This window comes from Solanum lycopersicum, chromosome 11, assembly GCF_036512215.1.
Source record: "Solanum lycopersicum chromosome 11, SLM_r2.1".
Taxonomy (NCBI): domain Eukaryota; kingdom Viridiplantae; phylum Streptophyta; class Magnoliopsida; order Solanales; family Solanaceae; genus Solanum; species Solanum lycopersicum.
Window position 1 is genome coordinate 60,889,885 of NC_090810.1, and position 25,744 is coordinate 60,915,628.

General features: G+C 35.1%; 5 protein-coding genes across 6 annotated transcripts; 1 reads left to right on the forward strand and 4 right to left on the reverse strand.

The window, feature by feature from the left end:
- Positions 1-1,873: 1,873 nt before the first annotated feature.
- On the forward strand, positions 1,874-10,195 carry LOC101243669 (ubiquitin-like-specific protease 1D). 2 transcript variants are annotated; one of them, XM_010315196.4, is made up of 9 exons: positions 1,887-2,118; positions 2,321-2,517; positions 7,454-7,705; positions 7,803-8,595; positions 8,686-8,853; positions 8,941-9,072; positions 9,159-9,240; positions 9,369-9,482; positions 9,729-10,195. In XM_010315196.4, the coding sequence occupies exons 3-9, from the start codon at positions 7,684-7,686 to the stop codon at positions 9,855-9,857; spliced, it is 1,440 nt and encodes a 479-aa protein (XP_010313498.1). In that variant the 5' UTR covers positions 1,887-2,118; positions 2,321-2,517; positions 7,454-7,683; the 3' UTR covers positions 9,858-10,195. The 2 variants fall into 2 exon arrangements, with proteins under 2 accessions (XP_004251247.1, XP_010313498.1); XM_004251199.5 differs by lacking the exon at positions 2,321-2,517 and having other exon boundaries at positions 1,874-2,118.
- LOC104644813 (uncharacterized) lies at positions 6,195-6,824 on the reverse strand. The gene has a single exon (XM_010315314.2). The coding sequence runs from the start codon at positions 6,822-6,824 to the stop codon at positions 6,195-6,197; it is 630 nt and encodes a 209-aa protein (XP_010313616.2).
- A 315-nt stretch (positions 10,196-10,510) lies between the features above and the next one.
- On the reverse strand, positions 10,511-11,950 carry LOC101263377 (glucan endo-1,3-beta-glucosidase). Its single transcript, XM_004251395.5, is given in 2 exon segments — positions 10,511-10,683; positions 10,685-11,950. Coding segments are annotated over 2 exon segments (1,227 nt in total). The 5' UTR covers positions 11,894-11,950; the 3' UTR covers positions 10,511-10,665.
- Positions 11,951-12,722: 772 nt separating this feature from the next.
- On the reverse strand, positions 12,723-17,224 carry LOC101243958 (calmodulin 4). The gene is made up of 3 exons (XM_004251200.5): positions 17,066-17,224; positions 15,079-15,448; positions 12,723-13,182 (listed from the first exon to the last, which is right to left on the reverse strand). Exons 1-3 carry the CDS (start codon positions 17,139-17,141, stop codon positions 13,086-13,088), a joined length of 543 nt encoding a protein of 180 aa, XP_004251248.1. The 5' UTR covers positions 17,142-17,224; the 3' UTR covers positions 12,723-13,085.
- A 1,664-nt stretch (positions 17,225-18,888) lies between these two features.
- On the reverse strand, positions 18,889-24,794 carry LOC101263671 (uncharacterized). Its single transcript, XM_010315199.4, has 6 exons — positions 24,650-24,794; positions 24,054-24,110; positions 22,398-23,442; positions 22,006-22,201; positions 19,808-19,890; positions 18,889-19,289 (listed from the first exon to the last, which is right to left on the reverse strand). Exons 3-6 carry the CDS (start codon positions 23,280-23,282, stop codon positions 19,215-19,217), a joined length of 1,239 nt encoding a protein of 412 aa, XP_010313501.2. The 5' UTR covers positions 23,283-23,442; positions 24,054-24,110; positions 24,650-24,794; the 3' UTR covers positions 18,889-19,214.
- Between the last annotated feature and the right edge of the window lie 950 nt (positions 24,795-25,744).

Genomic DNA, 25,744 nt, shown 5'->3' on the forward strand with positions numbered 1-25,744 from the left:
AAGTTTTAGCAGCGGTTAAAATTCGCCACTAAAAGAGACTTTTAGCGACCAAATTCACAACTTTTAGCGACGACTACACTAAGCCTTTAATTTTTGTCACTAATAGACTTTTTGCAGCGACTTTAGAACTTTTAATTTTGGTCGCTATACAATATAGAAAATTAGAGTAAATATAAAAAAGAAAAATTGTCAATGAAGAGGATATAATATAATACTATAATCACTATTATGAAAACAATAACAACAACAAAAAGTGAAATACCGAAACATCATAAAAACATTTGGTGGTAGAAAGCATAAGAAAGACAGTACTAGAATAAGAGTATTACTACGAAAGACACCACAAAGTCTAAACCCTTCGGAAGCGAGAGAACACTCTAATACAATCTTCTATCTTAATCTGCTATCTTCGTGCTTAAGCATTTTGTATAATTGATGAAATCAGTTTCTTTTTTCTTCTTATATGAAAGACAAATTAGCTTATATATTTGCCAATAATAATTTTACCTCATACACATAATATTTATAAGCCAAAAGTTTACGTAGAATTTTTTAGAGAGCTCAAAAGTTATGTTGGACAATGGAGAAACATTCTTAAAATGTGTTTTAAAACACCTTTTCATTTTAAGTATTTAATATAATATTATGTAATTATTATTTAATATTTAATTGCTTAGATATATTATACTACCTTTGTCCGGTATTGTTTGTCATGATTTCTATTTTTAGAATCAAACTATAAAAACTTTGAGTAACATTTTAAGATGCATTTTTTCACCATATTAATATAAAAATGTTGTAATTTATAGTACTTTTCATATAGTTTTAGAATATACATTTTTTTTGTTTAAAATATCGAAGTAATAATTAATGTGATTTAATTTACCTTTGAAAATTAGTCAAATTGATTTTTGATAAGCGCAACATGACAAATATTTCTGAACGGAGGGGGTAACATTTTGATTTAAGATAAAAATAAAATAGTATTTCAACTTTTACTTTTATGGCTTCCCACTTATAATAATATATAATAATATAATACTATGAAAATTAGGCCAAAAGAAAAATAGAAATAACATAATTAAATCTGAAAAAGCTAAAAAAATACAGGTCTAATAATAAAATGTGGCTCCACATATGAAATAGTAATAAATTGATCGACTATACACCATTGGTTTGATTCGAGTAAATTTCACAAACGTGACAGATATAATCGATTAAAGTCGGGAGAGTCCTTTTACTTTTAATTAATTAAAAATCGAAATCGAATAATTCAAAATATTATTAATTTTTTAGAAATATAAATAAAAAATATAACTACACTGAAGTTTATCAAAAAACGTTTCTCTACCTATACAAAATAAGGATTAGGACATGTACATATTAATTTTTTTGAATTCCTCTAGATGGAATGTTATATATTGTGTTGTTGTTGTTGTTGTTAAGACGTGAATGAAAGATTAAGTGTTGTGATAAATTGTAATCGGAAATGTCGATCGTGTAAATTGAATTTGGGTTGGTGTTTTAATTTACGAGGATTTTTTAATTTAACGGATTCAATTAATAACGTGATCCATTTTATTATCGACATCGTAAAAAAAAATTTATAATATTTCACCACACATGTATTGCGGTGGAATGATTCAAATCGATCCACCCTTACAAATCTCGAAATTCTACCTTGTGAGAATAAAAGAAATCATATTGGATTGCGCTTTCTAAGGATGCACAACTTCAAATTTAATCGCGCCCCAATACAAGCCAGTCGAAAAAATTGCAAAAAATAAAAATAAAAATAAATTTCTTTTTGTACTATTTCATAACTTCAAGGGGCAAAATTGTCTTTTAACCCCACTTCATATATATTGTGAAGTAATACTGGATTACTGGAATCTCAATTCTTGTTCACATTGAGAGGAAAAAAACAAATATACATGAAGATGATCATACCTGTAAAAGAGCAAAAGAATCCAAAAATTTTTCATAAAGTTTCAATCTTTTCTTGGGGTTTTCTCAAATTGTGTAAAGTTTTCAATTTAGGGTTTTCTAAAGGGAGGAAATCAAAACTTAAAGCACACAAGATGAAGAAGGAACTCTGTGTCATATCCCCTTTATCAGGTTTTTTTACTTTTGATTTAAGCTTGTTTATGCAATTGAATGATTTTTTTTGGTACTTTTACAATTTGGGTATCTTTGAAAATGCTCAAATTTTGTTTTTTTGTTTGTTTATGAATTGAAATCTTTGTGATGGATCAAGTTACCTTTGAGTTTAGTTTGGTTAACTTTGTGGATTTAAATTTGTTCAATTCTATGTGAGTAGAGGCGAGTCAGGATTTTCACCGGGGGGATTCGATATATAAAGAAAGTAAACACGCGAAGAAGCCAAGAGGAGATAAGTGGAAGTTGCTCGGATGATAAACATTCATCACTCTCAACCCTAAGGTTGTGAGTTCGAGTCGTCGAGGGAGCTAAAAAGTGTGGGATCTCCTAGCCAAGAGGATGCAGCATCTATTATATGTACATTAAATCTTGATCTTGTATATATCAACTATAATTTTCTAGTGAATGCGGTTCGTTTTGCGTCCCCTAGCTCTGCCCTTGAATGTTTGTGAGTGTTTCAGATGAACTCCTCGAGTTCCTCTAGCTCCACCCCTTGTTTGTGAGTGTATCGTGGTGCTTTTTACTATGGTATTGTTGTAAAATTGTTCATTTTGTTTTTGTCTTTGGTATGTGATTTTTGCTATCTATTGTTCGGTTATGGATGAGTAGGAATCTTGGAGAGATTATTAAAATGGTTTGGTGATAGCTGGAATAGGTTTAGACTGATCATTCTTCTTGATTTTGGTTAATGTTTCAAAGAAAAAATACTAGACGGTTTCTTTTCATCTGTCCAAGTCTTGGTGAACAAAGTTAGCTGCTTATGGGAGATAGCAGGTACCGTCGACTTAGTCGAGGTATGTATGTAAATGTTTAAATGGTTATCCGAGTTATATTCATCATATGAATCTGAAGAATCAAGGGAGAACAAGAAAAAGTTTGGGTTACATTAGATTGATCTGTGGCTTTTATGTTAGAAGTTTCGTATATTGTTTTCTCCCTTTATTAGTGCTAGTAAGAAGTTCAGATTCCAAACACTCCACATAGAGGAATTAGTAGTGTGCATTAGTTTGTCACGTAAATATTATGCAAATCAACTCTTGAGCTATAACATTAATCAGATGAGATATTCCCTCTTAGGTTCAAACACGAACCATTAGTTTCTTGATTATGAGCAATAGTTGAACACTTAAAAGCTCCATTGTACTACATCCCCAATTTCTTCTGTTTGCCACGGAGAAGTTTGTTATGTTGCAAAATATTAGGTGAAGCTAGTTTTCTAGAATATGTTATAATATTGATGGATATTTGAATTAGTAGTGATATTGAGAAGATAAAAAAGTGGAAAGACTCATTGAATTGGCAGTTAACAACGTCCAAGGGGACCGTAACAACTTGGTTAGAGATAGGAGTTATGGGAGATCCAATACAGCAACAATTGATACTATTCACAATTAATCTAGCTAGACAGGAAGCCGTAAGTGCTCATTTGGATGCACTCAGGATGGATTTAGCAAATTATGTTGAAGCAATTGAAAATGGTAGTCATAACTGAGGTTGGAAGGCAAAGCAGCGGTTATCGCTGCAGGTTCAGGATCAGAAAGTATTGGGAATTTCATGATTACTAAATACACAAAGTTGGATTTTTCACGATTTCGTGCCCACAAGGACCCCTTGGGATGGCTAAACAGGTTCAAGCATTTCTTTTGACACCGGCAAGTACCAGAAGAAGAAAAAAAAATGGTCTTGCTCCCTTCATTTGAAGGAATTGCATCTGGTTTTTTCAATTAGAGAAAGATATGCCTGGGATGAGTTCAAATGTCAATGCAACCTTCATTTTGGACCAGCAATTAGAAGTCAAAATTTGGGAGAAATGGTAAGTTACGTCAAATTGGATGTATGGCAGATTACAAAGAAAGGTTTGAGCAATTGGTTTAGTGGCTGGTACCCTTATACAAGTGCAAAGAATTGAACTTTACATTAGTAGTCTTGCTGATTACATAGCTATTGATGTAGAATTGCATAATTCTCCAAATTTGGCTATGGTGATGAGTATTTCCAAACTTAATGAACGCGAGGAACAACCCCTTTGTTCGCAATAGTTAGATGTCTGTAGATCAAAGACAAAATTTCTCACCTCAACAACCCACTATATTTGTGAAGAACATGACCAGATTTGAAATGGATGAAATACGGTTTAAGGGACTTTGTCTCAACTCTGACGAACTATTCACTCGGGACCAAGAGTGCAAAATATTATTCTGGATTGATTTCATTGACGATGAGGAAGAATTTGCTGAAAAAGAGACTTCTGAGGGCATTCAGGTTTTAATGACGCGTACAAAGATAAAAGAAAGAAAAATCCTGGTTGCAGAAGATCAGTAGGTGGAACTCCAAATACTGCTTTTTGCTAAGCAAATACTCTTGAGACATAGAAGAGTTCTCAAAATTAGACATGCAGATTTATTCGTTGTTTATGATCTTGATCTGATTTTGATGCCAATATGATATATCATAAGTATACTGTTTCTAACTAGGATGATGTGATCAATTATCATTCCATAATTACGTACCTTCTTAAGATGTGCCAATAGTTTTGTATAATCTCCATTAGTAACTGAAATGTCTGTTAATTACTACCATTTAATCTCCATAACATTTTGGTACACCAAAACTCGTCCTAAATCAAATGGTATCTACTCTTTTCCCAAAAGAGATGCTTATCAAAAAGTTGCTACTCTAGACATGCCTTTTTTAATTTATAAATTATGTTAATGTTAAGTTGTCGTGGAAGAATCCATTAAGCTGGTGGCTTTGATACCTCTTCCATATAAACATAAATTTATCTTGTGTCTAATCATATGTTATGTTTATGATAACAATGATATTCATGTGTCTACCTTTGGGCTTAGCTCATGTAAGTTAATACACCTCGCTCTTCGGCTTCATAATATTTTCCGCTAGTATTTTGGCGGTACAGTTTTGAAGAGTGTACTTCTCCTTTCCTGGTGTTTTGAAGGGATTCATAAGAAGTAATTTTGATTACCCTATTTTTTTTTAAAAAAAATATTGTGGATATGATGGCCAGTCAAAAACCTATCATGTTTAGAAGATGCAGGTTACGGAAATATTAATATTGAGATGAATGTGTGGACATACTAGAAGCGATAGGATAAAAAAATGAGGAATGAGGATTTCCGAGACATGGTGGGAGATGCCTCCATTGTGGACAAGACAAGGAAATGTGATGAGGAGAAGTGCAGAAGCCCAGTGAGGAGGTGCGGGAGGTTGGATGTAGTGGGTAGCTGAAGAACTATTGGGGAGAGAGGTGATTGGATAGAATATTACACAGCTCCAACTTATCGAGGACATGACCCTTATAGGAGGGTGTGGTGGCCGCGGATTAGGATAGAAGTATAGAGGGTAGTGGCGTGTCATTTGTCGTAGCAATTGCCTTATTTTTGTAGTGTATTGCTTTTGATTTCCTTTATGGTATGTGTTTTTTGTGCTTCAGTCATCGCACTATGTTGTTGTTATTATTGTTCTTTTGACTACCTGATATGTTTTCTTCGCTGTCATTTTTCTTCGTAACTACTTTGATTTGCTGTTCACAAGCCAAGGGTCTCCCGAAAATAGCCTCGAGATAGAGGTAAGGTTTACGTACACTCTATCCTCCTAGACCCCACTTGTGCAATTTCATTAGGAATGTTGTTGTATATACATAAATACCTACTTTTACAGAGAGAGCACGGGTTCACATGCTCCATATTTTAGCCTATAAATTCGCCCCTGCATGTAACCTAAGTTGCTCACACTCTCCAAAAATGAGGCCGTACCTGTGTCGGATCCTCCAAAAATATAGTATTTTTGGAGGATCCGACACACACCCATCGACATTTTGGAAGAGTCCGAGCAACATAGCCTGTAACCCATTCGAAACCCATAATCTTCCTTCACTTCCTTACAGATCCTCTATGCATTTTGCTATCAAAGAGGAATCTTAGATTTATTTCCACATTTTCCCCAAATTCTAAGAGAATTCAAAATGGAACCCATGGCGTTCTTCCTCTGATCTGGAATTCCTGCTATTTGACAGTTCATGGAGCTATTTTCCCTCTAATCTGTCGTTTCCCGTGTGTTCTTTCTCTGATCTGTTGTTCCCTGAGTGTTCTCCCTCTGATCTGTTGTTGTTCCCCGTCCGTTCTTCCTCTGATCTGTCGTTTCTTAGCGTGTTCTTTCTCTGATCTGTTGTTCCCTGAGTGTTCTCCCTCTGATCTGTTGTTGTTCCCCGTCCGTTCTTCCTCTGATCTGTCATTCCCCGTGCGTTCTCCCTCTGATTGGTCATTCCCCGTGCGTTCTCCCTCTGATATGTCGTTCCCCGTGTGTTCTCCCTCTGATATGTCGTTCCCCGTGCGTTCTCCCTCTGATCTTTCGTTCCTTGATCTGTAGTTCCTGCTATTTGACAGTTCACGGAGCCGTTCTTCTTCTGATCTGTCGTTCCCCGTACGTTCTCCTTCTGATCTGCCGTTCCCCGTTCGTTCTCCCTCCGATCTTTCGTTCCCCATGCGTTCTCCCTCTGATATGTCATTCTCTGTGCATTCTCCCTTTGATCTGTCGTTTCCCATGCGTTCTCCATTTGATATGTCATTTCCCGTGCGTTCTCCCTCTGATCTATCGTTCCGTCTATTTGACAGTCCACAAAGAACTTTATCCCTCTGATCTGTCATTCCTTCTATTTGACAGTTCACAGAGACAGGAAGAACGCTGTGGCTCAACAGCTGAATTAAGTGTAGAAGCTACTTGAGTGCGCTCTCCCTCTGATCTGTCATTCCTTCTATTTGACAGTCCATGGAGGCATTCTCCCTCTGATCTGTCATTCCTTCTCTTTTCCAGTTCACGGAGGCGGGAAGAACGCCGTGGCTCAACAGCTGAATCGAATCTAGCTGGTTATACCAGGGGCCTGTTTGGTTTGGATAATTATATCTGGTTTGCTGATTCAACTATTTTCTTTAATCTGAATCTCCGGCTATTGTGGAAAAAACAGCTTTTTGGATAATTTGATCCAAGCAATTTAGTGTTTACTGCTTAAGTTGAAAATGATCCTGCAGTAGCTCATTAACGTGGTTTTAGTTTCGATCCATTTTTGTCATGGAACAAGTGAGTGTGCATTCACTATCATGTTTGGTAATTGGCAAACTATGCGATGTTACTTTCTATTTTTGGACTTCACCTTATTTGCTGAATTTAGCAGGGTTACAGAACAAACATTTTCGTTTCCTGTTTATTTTCACTTTTTTATGATACATATCATTAATTCGTTTGTGTTAAATATGCATTAATGAAAGGCTTTTGGCAGGTTGAATCCGGACTATCTTTCTCAGCCAAGATTTTAACAACTTGCTTTTGATAAGGAAGATCATCTGCAGCGATCATCTTTGTCATCTCTATCATTAAGTTTTATTCCCAGTCAAGAAGATTTGATAACGCTTCTCCGAAATTGTTCTTTTGTTTCTGTTAGAGTATCAACGGGAACAGGAATCTTTTCGAAGTCCTAATATATCCTTTGCATCCCTCAATTCAGGATTGATGCCTAAAAGAAGCAGAAATGGTTATATCCTTTTCCTTTCTTTTTTTTAATCATCCCAATTACTGTTATTTTCTCTTTTCTTTTACATTTACTTATATAGACTGATTATTTGGTTCAGTTGTGGAGCCACGGCGTTCTTCCCGCCTCCGTGAACTGGAAAATAGAAGGAACAACAGATCAGAGGGAGAATGCCTCCATCGACTGTCAAATAGAAGGAATGACAGATCAGAGGGAGAGCACACTCAAGTAGCTTCTACACTCGATTCAGCTGTTGAGCTACGGTGTTCTTCCCGCCGCTGTGAACTGTCAAATAGAAGGAATGACAGATCAGAGGGAGAAAGTCATTGTGGACTGTCAAATAGACAGAACGATAGATCAGAGGGAGAACGCACAGGGAATGACATATCAAATGGAGAACGCATGGGAAATGACAGTTCAAAGGGAGAATGCACAGAGAATGACATATTAGAGGGAGAACGCATGGGTAACGAAAGATCGGAGGGAGAACGAACGAGGAACAGCAGATCAGAAGGAGAACGTACGGGGAACGACAGATCAGAGGGAGAACAGCTCCGTGAACTGTCAAATAGCAGGAACTCCAGATCAAAGAACGAAAGATCAGAGGGAGAACGCATGGGGAACGACATATCAGAGAGAGAACACACGGGGAACAACATATCAGAGGGAGAACACACGGGGAACGACCAATCAGAGGGAGAACGCACAGGGAACGACAGATCAGAGGAAGAGCGGCTCTGTAAATTGTCATGTAGCAGGAACTCCAGATCTGAGGGAGAACGCCTCCGTGGACTGTCAAAAAGAAGGAACTCCAGATCAGAGGGAGAACGCTTCCGAAGGAACTCCAGATCAGAGGGAAAGTTAAACTCGATCAACTTTGACTGTTACCTGGAGTAAGTTTGTGCTTTTGTGTACTAAATTATGCTATTTGGGTATATGTTTTCCAGTTTCTGTTTTGAACATACCTTTTTGGGATAATGTAGGAATATATGGAGGAAACTACCAGAGGATAAGAAAAATTTGTTTGCATGCCTCGACTCCTTGTGGTTTTCCTCATACAGAAACAAACGGTTTGAGTCTAAGGTGTTGAGATGGATTAAGAACAAAGACATATTCTCGAAAAAATATGTTTTTGTTCCCATTGTTCTCTGGTATGTGTTTCTGATTTGTTATCTGGCTTTGCCATAGTTACATATCATTTGAGGTTGTGCTTTGTAGACTGAGATGTCATTCATCAGGGGTCATTGGTGTCTTTTGATCTTTTGCCATCTCGGTGAAAGTCTGGAGTCAGAATCAACAACTCCCTGTATGTTGTTGCTGGATTCGTTGCAGATAGCAGACTCCTCGCGATTTGCACCTGAGATAAGAAAGTATTTTCCTCGACCATCGTCCTACCTTATGACTTTGGTTTTGCTAGTTATTTTGCTGTTTATGCTTTGTTTTGTTCGATTTGTAGATTCATTTCCAGCATATTCAACAATGAAGAGAGGCCAGAGAGCAAGCAGCTGATTAAAAATATCCCACTATTGGTTCCTCAGGTCACAATACTTTTCACTCTTGATTCTGATGTTACTTACTATGTGTGTTTAAACACATTATGCAGTTATCGACTTGATGTAACATTCAATATGATGGTCTCTCATTTAGAACAACTTGAACGTTTCAGGTACCGCAACAGAGAAATGCTACCGACTGTGGTAAATTTGTTTTGTACTACATTAGCCTTTTCCTAGAGAATGCTCCAGAAACTTTTAGCATTTCAGAAGGCTACCCTTACTTTGTGAGTACTTTGTCAAACTATTTAGATAATCAAATAAATAGAAGTATTCCCTCACAAACTTTAACACATATCTACGTGCTCGTCTCTTGAAAAAATATTCAAGCCAGCACGTGAGGGAGCGCACTGAATAAATAAAAGTGTCCCCTCTCTTAACATTTTAAACTTTTAGACGATATGGTCGTTCTCTTCAACAAATCTTCATATCAAGAAATCCACTAATCCTTATAATCTTTTTCTGTTTTATAGATGAAGGAAGATTGGTTTACCCATGACCAGTTAGAAAGCTTTTGGCAAGACCTGCAGACTGTGAACAAGAACTCATCATCTGCTGATGGAAACTCCTCAGATTCAGATGATGTTATATGTTTAGACTAATTGGCATTTAGATTGTTTTTCTTACAATAATATGATACTGCCCCAAGGGGAGCCTCGGAACAACGATGGAATTCGTCGTTGTGTGACCTTGTAGGTCCAAAGTTTGAGTGACCTATATATCACAGATTTGAGCTGTGGAATCAGATCATGGTAGGCTGACAATGTAACACCTTTAGATCTTTACCAATTCCTATATGAACTCGGGATGCTTAGTGCACCAGTCTTGTTTATTTTAAGAAATTAGATACACTTGAAAGGACAGGTATCTGTCTCATTTGGATATTTAATTGGTTTGACTATAATTATGTCTCAATTCCAAACAAGTTAAAGTTCGACTATATGAGTCTTTATAGACCATGTTTTCTCATTTACCCACGACTAATATTATCAACAAATAAGGTACTTTCATTTAAGATAAGATTAGAACCATGACGTGTACCTAACTCACACATCACGTGCACGGTTCTACTTGCTATCTTCTTCAATAAACATGGAAGCATGAATCAGTAATCATGGTGGGATCACTAGTGATCATATCAGAGGAAGAAATTAAGCCAACAGCAACAGATAGACTAAGAATACAACAACTACATTGTTTGTATGCTTTCATGTAATACTAGAACAGAAATTCAATCAACAGCAACAGAAATCTCTAGGTATCACACATGCTATTCTTGATTGTGCTTGCAATCATCAGTAGACTAATTTGGAGTTTGAGAAAGAACCAGAGATCTGGTTCAGGCAAAGTTTCCCTCTATAGGCAATGAATTAGTATTAACATGAAGATTTCTCTAGTACTAGTCAATCATCAATCCAGACCAAACAAAACAGAAGAAGAAATGGTAAAGAAGCCATAGAGAATAGATTGAGGGAACGAGTAAACCAAGCATTGTGGAAATTTGATGAGCATTGTCAAACTTGATGTTGTACTTCATGGTCATGTTATGGTACATCACTCCCCAGTACTGATGCACTGTTTCACCACCATCAGAGGTTAAGTTGTTCTTCTTCGAATTCGATTCAGGCCCGTCGTCAAACAACTGGTAAATGTAAGCCTGAGCAGCACCTTCCTTCCTGAGTGGAGTTCCAAGGCCAGATTTCAAATGTGAAATCAGTCCTTGTAAGTATTTCTCAGCGTACATCTGACTCTCCTCTGCATTCATGTGCTCATCATTACTTGGCCACCCTGTTTCCGTCAAAATCAGGGGAACATTCTCATAGCCTGAAACCGCCATTGCAGCAATTACAGCATCAACCATCATATCAAACAGATTATGATACCTAACACCTGTAACAACATCATCACGGAAGTTAAATGGACCTTCCTGGAACAAAGCGAAACTAATCGGAATCTCTCCATGGAGTCGATACACATTGTACGGATACACATTCATTAACAGAGATGAATTCGTTTCCTCCAAAAACTCAAGTACAGGTCTGATAACAAGCGAATTAACAGGCTCTTGGAACTCAGCTGCAGACGGAGGAAACGCCGTCGTAATCACGTTGATGAAGGAGAAAGTCGTAGAAACTGAAACAGTACGGATTCCTAAATCAATAAGCGCGTGGTGTAAGTTTTGCATAGCAGGGACTAAGGCAGTGGTAGGATCAGTAATTCCGGGACCGCCGGTGGAAGAGATAACATCGGAACCGACTGAAATGAGTGAAATCCGAGCACGAGGATGAAACGGAAGTACATTGTTGTAAACCCATACAGTAGCAGCTGAGCGATTAGCAGCGAAGGCTCCGACGAGGTAATTTGGTACAGTGAGGAGAAGGGAGATGTTCGAGTAGGAAAATGCTCGGATTAAAGTTGGACTCGGATTAAGGAGTCGTACGGCGGGGATATTGAGAGATTGAAGTGCTGTAACAACATGCTCAGGTGGTGGAGAGTTGTCCACGGCGGCGGAGTATGTGAAGCCGATGGTAGTAGTGGCGGTGCTGCCGGTGGCTGTCACGGCGGTAGGAGGGAGAATTCCGGTTAAGAGAGAGAGAATGAAGAGAGAGAGAAGCGCAGTTCTCGAGGGAAGCATCATGAAAATAACACTGCCTTGAACTAACTAACTAACTTCTCTTTTAGATTTTTCTGTTCTTATATACGTCCGTCTTTAATTGATTTTATTATTAAAAAAAAAAACAATTTTCATAAAAATATTTTTTGTATTTTATATTTCAAAAGTGTAATTTCGAAAAAGAATAATACTAAGAGTCGAGGAGGAAGAATTATTTGACAGTTTCGTAACTTAAATTTATATCTTATATTATAAAACACAAATAAATCGTTATTCTAACACTATGTTAAATCGAGATGAAATTACTATGAATCATTATTTGGATATTTAAGATGTTTCTTTATTTCTATATACTAATATTATAATATGTTATATTTTCTTTATTTTTGGTGTTTAAAGGGAAAAAAAAGGAAATTTACGTAAATATACTATAATAAAAAAATATTTATTATTTATAGTAATAACATTTTTCTTTTCACTTGATCACTTTTAATTCATTTATAATACAAGTTTAATACATATTACAAAGATAAATTTATTATTCAAATATAATACAAGTTTTAATGATGGATAATATATTTATCACACATTTTAATACACTTATAATACAATGTGACAATTTTTTACCAAACAAACATAGTATATTTCAAAAACAATTATTATTCAAATATATTACATACATAATTCACTTTTAATACATATTATAAATTTATCACAATATTGCTATAAATAGTAATAAACAAATAGTATCGCTAAAATCAGTAATTATTTTTAAAAATAATTTAATTCATGTAATTTTTCCAAAAAAAAAAGAAGTGAAAATGAGGATATTACAAGGATGACTGGTGCAAAATTCAAGCAGTTATAACATTATAATTTTATTTAATAATTTTGAAGGCTAGTACATTTTATACAATAAGCTAATAAGAAAATTAAACACACACAAAGCTAATTATATAATAAGCTTTTTTTTCAACAGTGAATACAAGTTGTTCGGTCTATGAAATGAGATAGGATATTTCAAAATTAAGTTTGAAATTAAATTTATACTTTATTTCGATACCTCGATGAAACAAAGTATAAATTTAATTTTAATTATCCCATTGAATTTCGTGTTATATCAACTTACCTTTCAAATGGGATGAATCAGTTTAAGAACTATAATATCGAAATAACTTAATTTCTGATTCTACGATCTCAGATAACCTTCTTTGGATCAAAGGATTATGCATCGATCTCTCTTTCGGCCTTTTCTTCCATTGCTCTGTGAAATGGGTTTCACACTTTTACTTTGTACCATCTTCATTCGCCTCCTGTAATTAATATATAAATAGATAATTTAAATCACGTAGCTTAATTAAAAAAATTACAATTTTTTTTCAAAAAAAATTAGGTGTATAGTGAAAACCAAAAATGACACCAAATGTGAAATGAGGAGTTAAAATATTTTATCGTATTTTAATTAAAAGGCGGTTAAAATTTGAACAAACATATACAATATGATTCTTTATAGAGACAGAACATTCTTCTAATGAAAAATGTTCGATTGACCATGTGCTATGCTATTATTTTCACATCAAAAATATTGATCAATATTACAAAATTCAAAATTCAACTAATTTTAAATCAAACCCTTTTTGTAACTTAAATGCAATAACTTAATTATGTCTCAATTCAAATAAGTTAAGCTATGCCCAAAAAATCTTTATTAATCATGTTTTCTCATTTAACTTTAATGCCATTGTCATACCAAAAAATAAATGAGAGAAAACAAGTTAAAATAAGTTTTGAATTTATCTAACTCACACATTACGTGCACGATTTAAATGAGCGACGAATAGTTCTTCTTATTTAACACATCTTCAATAATGCAAATAGGAAAAGAAAATAATTTTCTTACCAAAAGTTTCTTGATTTTTTTATTTAAGAAAATCATGTGTTATTTTTTTTTATTGATTTTCTGTAAATAATAAATAAAAATAAAAAAGTTCTATCCCCCCTCAAGAGAACCCAAACTAAAAGGGAATAGCATCTATTTATTCCAAAAAAGTAGTGAAAAGTCGAATCAAATTAGTTATGCGTTGAGATTAAGCTTAAACTGAATAAAATCAAACCTTTTTTTTTGTTGTCAAGATTTTATCACTTTAGTAGATACCTTGCAATAATTTACTATGCCTCAATCCAAAAAAATCAAGTGAAAATGATAGCTCGATGCACAAAAAATCTCACTCAAGGAAGAACCCCTCCAAACAACCTGGTTGAAACAAACATCAAGGACTTCGCGCAAACGTGATTCAAAGAAAGGCCACAACCTAAGAAATGTGATATATGTAACCTAGCTGATGCAGCCGTTGAAGGTTGATTTCACGACTAGAACCAATAACCTATATACCCTAAGAAGATAACTAAATCATTGCTCCAACGATTCCCTTCCTCGGAACTAGATTCTATACACCTCGAAAATGGCATTTAAATAGAGGAAGACACTGAAAAGAAGATAAAAGGGAAAATGGAAGTTATATTAGTAGAAGGCATGTAAAAAGTTTTATGATATCGTCAAAAGAGAACGAAAGCTAGAAGCAGGCGGGTTACAGGTTCCATTGTCCTGAGATGAGATATGAGTGATGATGAACACCCCAGGGTACACGCTAGCGCCTTTGGTAGACAATTTTGAACTTCATTTCGCGACCTTTCACTTCATGAAACCATTAGCTTTCGAGACTGAGGAACAATGGGTTCAACCACCTATCATTCTTCACTTATGCATTAGACTTGGATTGCTTGACACAAGAGTCGAACTTGTGACCAACGACACAAGTCCATCAGAACTCAAAATTTCTTGGACCATAAAGAGCAAGTAAGAACTAAAGAAAGCAAACAAATGCAAGAACATGAAATTACTCAATCAAAAAGGTTTCAGAAAAGGACATTCAAAGTCCCTAATTGTAGAAAGGTTTGAATACCAAATGTTGAAGTGCTACCAAACTACTAAAATAGGAATAGAGCAGAAAATCATATACCAAAGAACAGCACTACAAAACAATGCAAATAGGAGAACAGGCAAGCACCAAAACAAGCTAATAATGTCAAAGAACACATCCTAACCGGAAACAGAAACCTCATCAAACTTATCTGCCGTTCCTTTTTTTTTTTTCCTTTTATGTTGTACTTCCAGTTTTAAAGATTAAGATGAGTTGATCAATTCTCACTTGGCCATCATGACCTTGACAAACTCGTCATAGTTGATCTGTCCATCACCATCCACATCAGCTTCACGAATCATCTCATCAACCTCTTCGTCTGTAAGCTTCTCACCTAGGTTAGTCATGACATGGCGAAGCTCAGCAGCAGAGATAAATCCATTCTGATCCTTGTCAAACACTCTAAAAGCTTCCTTGAGCTCCTCCTCAGAATCAGTGTCCTTCATCTTGCGAGCCATCAGGTTAAGGAACTCAGGGAAGTCAATGGTCCCATTCCCATCAGCATCAACTTCATTGATCATGTCTTGAAGCTCAGCCTCAGTTGGGTTCTGCCCCAATGACCGCATCACGGTTCCAAGCTCCTTAGTTGTGATGCAACCTGCAGCACAGTTGCACATAGTTATTGAACATGTTAAGTTTTAAGAGCTTACAGGTTACAAACACTTAAAACTAGTTTTTCACATCCCCTCTCTCCCTTTTCCGCAGTTCTCTGCTCAAAGTGTACAACAACAATAAGTTAGCCTCAATCCCAAACAAGTTGGGAACAGTGATATGAATCTTCACTCCTCCATTCAAAGTGTAAGAAAGGAGAAAGATAAACACAAGTTTCATCACAATAATAAGAATCCTATGAATGATCCCAACAATGAGGAATACAGTTAACCAACATTAATAAGAACCCTATGTGGCGATCTCCATATATAAGGAAGAAAAGCAAAAGGAAACTCATATCCAAACAGAACAGAAATAAAATTGGCAAAATCACTTGAATTCCATTCATCTAAAAGCATCAACTATTTCAAGAGGCAGCAGCTACTCATATTCGAGTACTAACTCTTGCTACCACTATATTTTACTTATTACTGCTATCTTCCAATAGCATACTACCAGCCTGTGGATGTTTATAGTTGCATATAATTACAAACTTGGGTTTTTCTCAAGCACATCTATAGACTTGGACGCTCTTTTCTTGAAGTCAACACATTACCACATTGAACAAATGGAAACAATCCATCAAGAAATAAAGTCAAAGGTATCATGATCCACAAAAAAAAAGGCAATTGACTTGTATAACTTGATATAATCAAGAAAAATGCAACTCCCAAAAACACGGTTTTCAAAACTTTCCAAACAAACAAATTCCTAACTACCAAGAAATATCAGCCAAAGAATTCGACACATTGACCCAAAATCTAGAAGCCACCAATTTCTTTTTTCACCCAAGGATGTTGCCTAGTTGTCAATGCAGTGAGTTGGTTCAAATCTCAGCGGAGGTTAAGACAATAGGCGATTTCTTCCCACTTAACCAGTACTTGTGGTGGAGGTAGCAAGTACCTAATGAATTAGTCAAGTGCATACAAGTTAACCCAACACCACCGTTATCAAGCGAAAAAAGATCTAGAAGCCACCAGCTTCACAATGGATCCATCCAAACCCAAACCCAAATTGAAACTACTCAGCTAAAGAAACAGCATGTCCAACAATCAAACACCGAATCCCAGAATTTCCCCATAATGAACACAAATCTCATAATCCGCACATCAATATCAAATCATGTATCAAAACAACTGCCAATCCAAATTCTAGAAGCTACCAGTTTAACATAAACTCATCTTCATATCCATTTCTATCAAAACAGCATAACAAAGAATTAAACACCAAATCCAACAATATTCCCTTAATAAACAAAAACTCTAAACAGTACCACATCAACATCAAATCATAGATCACACCACTGTCAATCGAAAGCAACATTAACCAAAAGAATTCAACACACTGGGACTCAGAATCCGTCAGTTTCACAAATAAATTCATCAGATCAAATCTAAACCACAAAAACTGAAACTATCCAACACGGAACACAATAATTAGCAGCACATCAACATCAAATCATAGATCAAAACACTGTTCAACAAATTGTAGGACAAAAAAATGAAAAACTCAACAATTGGATCTGAGGTAAAAACAAAAGTTATAAAAGGGAAAAAGAAGAGACCATCTCCATCCTTGTCGAATAGGCTAAAAGCTTCTTTGAACTCCGAGATCTGATCGTCAGTGAGCTGATCCGCCATTATCGATTAATTCACAGAGCTTTTTTTTTAGTGTGTGTGTGAAAATGGAGAAGGCAAAGAGGTGTTATTATAATGGTCCAAAAATTCCTAAAGGGTACATAGTGGGTGGCCAAGCATCTTATTCTTTTTTCCTTTTTTTAGTCAAAATTACTCATCTAGTCAAGAAAGGAATAAGTCCGACGGGTAGCTCGGCTCGTAAAGGCTTGAGGATTGCTAGTTCGAGCCCTATTGGAGGCATTACAAATTGGCCGCGTCTCCAGGGTTTCATGGAACTAATCGTGGTGAATCCGCCTTGAAACAGCGGGACCCGATGGATACAGTTAGTCGGATTGCGAACCCGAAAACCACGACAGAAGAAAAGAAGTCAAGAAAGGAATACTTTGTAATCTAGAGTTTTCGAGTTCGAGCCTTGATGATATAATTGTACGTGACATTTTGGATGCAAGTGAAAATTTATTCGAACCATAACGGACCGAATAACAGCGAGAATGCTAAAAAAAGAATTTGATTTAGCTCTATATAAATCATAATCAATCTCTTGCTTGCTTTCTCTTTAACAACGATGTTTCGATAAGCGATAGTTATCATGTAATTGTCATAAATGGAATCTTAAAAAGCAGAATTGTATTTTATGTGACATTTTGAATGCAAGTAAGAATTTATTTGAACCACAATGGATCGAATAACAATGGGAACACTGAAAAGGAATCTGATTCAGCTCCACATAAATCACGTTGAGCCACTCTCCTACTTTCTCTTTAACAACGATGTTCTGACAGTTGTCAAGTAACTTTGTAAACGAAATTTTAAGAAGCAGAATTGTATAGTACGTGACATTTTAGATGCAAGTAAGAATTTTTTTGAACCACAATGAATCGGATAAGAATGAGAACATCGAAAAGAGAATTTGATTCAGCTCCACATAATTCACGTTTAGCCACTGACAGTTATCAGGTAACTGTCATAAACAAAATCTTAAAAGAAGCAAAAGATAATTATAATGTTATTGCAATGATCAAAAGGACGTCTAAGTTAAGATTTATATTATTCGTGATATAAAAATAAATCAATAAGATTTGGTTCAACAAACAAGGTTGAGAAATTAAAAAAAAAAATTTGATTCATCAGATTACAATGCAAATATTAAATAGGTGACCACAAATTTCAAATATTTTTCATTTTTATTTGAAAAAAATTTATAAAGAATTTAAATTGAATATATCCAATTGTGATTGGTTATATACCTAATGATTAAAAATTGAAGACAACTCCAAAATTCCCCTTCCAATAAATTGTAAGTAAATATTCCAAAAATTCTAATTCTATTTTGTCCAAATGCTTGTATATCTTTTTGGTTTTTTAATGAAAAATTCGCAGTCACCGGTCTCTGGGCGCACACATGATAAAATCTCCGTTCCAAAGCAATAACTCAAAAAATCACATAAGAGAGGTAACCTGTCCTAGGCAAACCGGTGCGACAAGCTCAACCTAAAAGGCAAATCCCTTGCTTTCGCTGAACAAGGAATTTCGAACTTGAGACCTCCAGCATGGAAGTCCAAAGCCCAAACTATTGGACCATCCCGAAGGGTCAATACTTGTAGATCTTTTTCAGAATCGCAATATTAACGAGGGGCAATTTTATAAGTGGCGGTAGTAACATCCTTTCCTAGTAAAGGCGACTCCATTCCGGAGAACTATGATATTCTCCTTGTCACCTTACAAAGGAAAAATTAGTCCAAAAAAAGACTAATATGCACACTTTTGCATACACTGAATCAACTCCATTTACATCCTTGTTTGAGAATGTACAAAATTCCCAGGGCCTTCAAAAAATAAGGACAGGAGGGAGAACTTGGAAGATCACGAAAATAAGAAACAAAAAGTTCCGCGGATATGCAGAAAATTCACAAGATGATCTGCGTCTACATTTGCTTTCCTGTATGATATACTGACTTTTTATAAAATGGAGTCCATGATTTCAGTCTTCACCACAATATTCATCATATACATGTTCCGGTGATCGTCTTTGAGTGTGATTAATCAGTTAAAGTTGGACTGGAAGTGCATCACTTCTTAACTAGATCCAGCTACCAGTGCAAGAAACTCAGTATCGTTCCATGGTTTGAAGGCTCCTGCGTTAGTGAGATTCTGGCAAAACACCAAACGAGAAAGTACATTACTAAAACTCGTCTATAAACCACTAGGATGCAAATAGAACAACTATGTCTCAATCGTTGAACAAGTTGGGGTCGGCTATATGAATCTTACTTCTTCATTTAAGCTCATTTCATATTATCATCATACATGCAATAAATAGAACATAGTGAAAAACCAGGTTGCCGACTAAAAAGTAGAATGGGATTTAAATCATTGATTGCTCCAAATAAAAAAGGTTGTTCCCAATAGACCCTCAACTCAACAAAATCGTTTTTTCTGGACAGTTACAAAGAAAACGCTATGATGAAAATCAAATTTGAAACTAGGAATTAGTTTGGGATATAGCTTTAAACTTTGTATTTAAAACATAGATCCATACAACAATATCTTTTGACCAATAAATTTCTTTCATTGATTAGCAACAGATGGACATACACAAATCAAAAGCACAAGCCGAAAGAAAACCATCAATATATTCTCCATATTTAATGCTGAGATGAGCCACTGACCTGTAACCAAAACGAAAAGCCACGCATGATCTTTAACTTCTTCCTCTCGTCATTACCAACTACTTCAAGTCTTTCCTTAAGGTCTGCAGTACAAATAAATTGAAAAGATGTACTATTATGTAAACGGCTTAAGTGCAACTAAAGTGAAAATTAAGCACAAATTTGAATGACTTCATAGTGCCCAAACTGCCGACAACTCAGAGAGAGGTGACGTTGAAGATTGTCATTGATATATAACAGATATAATACATCAAACTTACAAAAGAAGAGAACAAGAAAATCACCTAAATCAATTAATGTTTCTAGCGATCGACAATCCCTAATTTCCCAATATATCAAAAAACAACTAGTTCACATTTCTAGCATTAGACAATCCCAAATTTCCCAAAAATACAAAGAACAACTAGCTCTCAATACTGAGCTTCTTCCTGCGGAAACATGAATTATTTTGGTAAAGGAACAGTGCCATGCAACTTAAATATAATCTGGTTCCTTCGTGATTTCTATGCTTTCAGGCTCCTATTCCCAAGAGAAAAAAAGAGGTGGATGAGTTCTTGGTGGGCATACAAACGAAAATAATTTTCAAATGCTGTTTTTTAGTACTGCTAGAGTTTCAATCTGTGGTGCACTATTTACAAATAGTCAACTTCTCATATAGTCTGTAAGTGATATCCTGATTTGCAGGACAACTCCAAAGTACAATATCACATTGTTCCATTTTTCTTGAGTGGTAAGATGGTTATAAAATATAATCAGGACACAAATTTTGGTTGAGAGAAATAAAATTTTGAATAGATTTCCCGAAAAAATCCACGTGGAGCATTATATCAATATTAAAACCAAGCAACATGACATTGATGGTTCAAAACATGCGAATAATACCATAGTTGGAGAAGGATAATAAGTACAAATTTCAACCATATACATATTTTATGAAAGCTTTTCCCTTTTTTTGTTTGCCATCACTAAGTTTCTCTGAGATGGTGCATATTAATGACCTAGAAGTCCTCCGGCTCTACGGACATTGGCTTCAAATGTAAATATTAGGATGAAAAAATTTCATGTCTTTTGTGAACATGTACTTAGGAACAAGGATCTCACTGTAGGAGAAGTACAAAACTTTGCGAGAAACTAACAATTTGAAAAGGATTTTTAGTACTGTTCGTAGTTCGTGATTATCTCTAGTTCTTTTTCTCTCCATAATTAATTCAAAAATTAACCGTCCTAAACATCACTTAGCAATTGACCTCCTCATCCTTGGGAGGTTGTAACACAAATAGACAAATTCATAATTTTTTTTTAAGAAGGAATATGCAAATTAATTTATTTTTTGTAGAAGTATGAAAAAATACTAAAAATAATTTTACATCTTGCTTGGAGCTACTAGTCAGCAGTCAACCTAAATTACTAGTTATGCTATGGCCTATGGATGGTATAAATGACCAGGGTTCCATAAAACTTAAAGCCAACCGGTGTTATCAAAAGTGAAAAGGCGCAAAAAAGCTCTAAGGTCCTTTGGAGCTTTAAGTGCAAATAAAACATAACCTTTAAATGAAAAAAGGCACAAATGGAGAAAACTTACAAATATATATATATATATATATATATATGTTTAGTCCAAGACTAATAATTATAAGCATGAATAACGAATATATAGACAAAGAAATTTTGAATTTTTTTACCCTAGAGTGAAATATCAGTTATTTAGTGTCCTACGATGACACTGAAGCGCCCATTAAGTGAGGCAAAGCCCTCACATGTTTTGAGCCCCGCTTCAAGGCTTAAGGCACTCCTTTGACAACACTGGCCTATTCTTTTAATTTAAGATGCCACATCTTTTGGATGGTCATTCTTTGTACAACATAAAATCTTAAAACATTTGGCGTTATTATTTTGCCTTGACAGCATACTTTAGAGAAACTAGCAAGACATTCAAAGATGATATCAGAGACTGCAAAATTGAAGTGTTTTAAGATATAAGAAGGAAATTACTCCAAGCATTTTCAGTTCAATGACAAGCGAGGACCATTACCCAAATATTTACTAATGTTTGAGAGGGCATTAATTCACCAGAACAACAGGTTATATATTAGAAATACACAACAGAAACCAAGCAAAGGTGCAGTGGTACCAAAACTTTGAAACCACTGGAAATCGTATTATCAATGAAAATGCAACTTACAGGATGTTGGACTTACCTGTATAGTACTCCAGATATGATTTTCCCATTTTCTTTGTCTTGTAGGACTTCACTCCCCCTCTACGCGATTCCATATTCCTTTCCACTGGTTTTTGATCATTGACATATGTCCATAGTTCTTTGTACTCCTTTGGATTGTAAGGCTTCTTCAGAAGATCTGTGACTTTCTTCCTGAACTCAGACGGCTCACGTTTCTGTGGATATACATCCTTGACCTTAGTATATATTGAAGCTCATTCACATACAAGCATCATGAAGAACTATTTCCACAGACTTCAAACTAACAAACAGAGCAGGTAAGGACTTAGGATAAAATAGGGAGGAGAAACAAAGGACGGAAGACACTCTAGTGATCTTTTGCAGAAAAAGCTGTAAAGTTAAAGCTTCAACCTTCTTGAGCATATCATTACTGTCGTAAAGGATTTCAAGGTCATCATCAGAAGCTTCATACTTGATATTGCAGCCACTTAACGAGGCTTTCATGCCCCATTTTTCACATTGAAGATTCTCCAGAAGTAACGCATAATCTTCACCTACATCAGATGCTTTATCTTTGTCTCTGACATGTACTAGTTTACTCCCTTTTTCCACCATCTTCTCCACGCACGACTTTATCTTAGTCTCACACTTCCCCTGCTTCTTGGATGCACCACATTGCCCCGTGCTAAGCTTCCGGCTCATATTCTCATTGTTTCTCTGAGAAGTAGGATCGGAAGGCAATATCACATCCATGCCTCCCATGGATCTATTGCTATCATACCTGGGATCAGTCCTTGGAAATCTCCGATTTTTTAGCTCATCTTTGCTACATATATTGAGTGAGATTGCCTCATCCACAGCATCCTTTTGAGTCTCCATATCTTTCTGATTTTGACAACAGAAACATTTGCACCCATTATTACACGCACTCTCTTTTTCATACTTAATGGACACAGGAAACTCATCCTTTCTATTGAGGTTAAGGATATATGACCTCCCATCACGCTTGGCATTAGCCAAAAATATCTTGTACTGCGGGTCAGTATCATCCTCATCCTCAACTTCATCATAGCTGACATCATTTCCATGTTCATTTGTGTATGACTGAGAATTTATATCATAGTTGTAGAGTAGCTTCACAAACTCAACATAATCCGCATCAACATTCTCTAATCTTGAAATCTTTTGCCTGCGATTGTCACTAAACTTTACTTCACCGGAATATTTTGCTCTCTTTCTGTTTCCACGTCTTGCTTCATAATGATCGTCATAATTCCTCAATCCTGGTCGACCCATTAAAATAGAATTCAGCTCCAACAAACGAACAGCTCACAACAAAAATTCACTGCTATTTCACCCCAATTCCACTCATTCATAAACATAGAGATGCAGTAAAAAACTTCATAAATTTCACCATCTACATGAAATGAAAGTCTTTTTCTGAAAACTCCAGCTGCTAAAAAACAAAAGGAATAGTCAATGTCCATAAAATAACATATCATAAAAAATGGAAAGAACTTAATCAATGTCCAAGAATCCAAAATCCATGAGAACGAAAAAATTTAGAATCCAAGAACTCGTGAATGTACGTACATATATAGTTATATACATAATCCATGTATTGTGCACTTAAATAAACTCGTCATTGTGTTGTCATACCAGCATTAGATGGTATGCCATGGGTATTGGGACTCTGTAGGAATATTTCCAAATACACTACAAACTTTCTCAAAGTTGAACACACTCGCACTAGATATATACGGACACAGTGTGTCTACTAAATATCCATACCTAAATAGATCAAAGATTCTTCTTTATAAAGGGGTTCAGATCAACATGTGCACGCCTCAACTATTCCTTCAAGTACCTATTAACTTCCCCCAGGCACCAACACACGTATCGAATTACACTAAATCGTGGTATCCCATGTTTTTCACCAACTTCATTGACAGCTAAGCTACACGTAAGTTTGTCAAATAATACTTCAAAAAACTTTTCATTCAATGTTCATATACTGAGGCCATAAAAACAAACCAAAATTCAAGAACTCAAGATGTATAGAATTACCATGGAATCCGGGCCCGGTTTCGTACAGCTCGAATAATTCCACGGGATACTTTTCACCTCCAACCAACGACAAGTATTAAGGTAACTCAATCCACCTAGGCTAGGACAAACTCAAGATGTATAGAATATCCAAAAGAAAATGAAAAAAAAAATATATCTATTTTCTTTCCATACTTAAGTTTGATGTGTTTTACTTGAGCCACATATATATCGAAAACAGTCTTTCCACCTTCCCAAGACACAACTAAGACTACGTAAACACCACACTTCCCATCAATGAGATTACATTGGGTTTGTAGTTGTTGTTTATAAAATTTAACTATCATGGTAATCTTGTCATCAAACAGGGAAAAGGATTGTGCTAAGGGGACCTAAAATTACAATATTATATACAAAGATCAAATTTTTTTAACATATATATAAACATATAACAAAAACAAACACATGGGTGTAAACAAGAAATCAAATGTATACAATTTAGTGAAAAAAAACACCAGACAAATACACACTCAATCGTGAACCATACCAAGAAATAAACTCAAGAATCCAACAAAAAGAAGGGCTTTTAGCAAAGAAAAAAAATGTGAAAATTTTACCTGCAAATACGAGAAACGAGAAAATACCCACACTAAGTTTTCTCTGTGTTGTCTGAAGAAGAAGCGACGGGGGAAAAAATGCTTTAATGGCGAAACGGAGCACTTGTTCCTATGGAAAGCCGTCTTTTCTTCGGGCTCCAAACATATTTCGTTTGCGGTATTTCGAGATTCAAATAAATTTATCAAAAAATTTTATAGGTTTATTTGAGTTTCGTGTAAATTGAGACAAAGGAGTACTGTACTAACTTTTTATTTGTATTTATATTAGAATTAAATTAAATTTAGATTCGCTACGATTTGGTTTTTCATTGATATTCTTTTTTTTGTTTTTTAACCGTTGTTTGGTATTCACATTGAAGCCTCATATCGGTTTTTTTTGTTGCAAACTTCTTTTCATTATTTTTTTTCCTTCACTCTCTAACAGAAGCGAGTTTGTATTCAGAGGACTCAAACTCGAGATTTTGATTAAAAACGAAAGAATATTAATCAATCCACGATAATCTTTGTTGGTCTTTTCCTTTCACTTCTTTTCCCTTTTTTCATTTTTTAAATTACTCGATTTATGATATTTTATTGGATATGTTAGTTATTGTTATTATTATATAGTTTGATTTTGTTCGAAGGATATATAGGTTATAGGCAAGAGTATATCTATATTAGCAAGTACATATTGATTTGTAGTCCCTAATTATTTCGTGTAGTTTAATTATAATATTATTTTATTATAGTATTAGTTTGCTACTTTTTGTTAAATTTGATTATTTATTTATTTTTCGATTGTGTGTATTTTTAATTTGATGTAGAAATGAGGCAGACATTTTATCCTTCTTAAATCTCACATTATCGAATAATAATGAATAATTATTGTTGTATTAGGTGAAAATTATTAACTACGCTTTGTTTCTGATAAACTTTCGGTCAATGAAAAACATCTGCAAAAGTAATCCTAAAAAACAGAAGTACACAAAACAACATATAATAACGAAAATAAAAAATAGTAACTTAAAATTACAATGAAATAATATGTTGATCGAGACATAAAAATCAATAATTATATAGTAACAAAAATTAAAAAAAAAACAAAATAATTACACA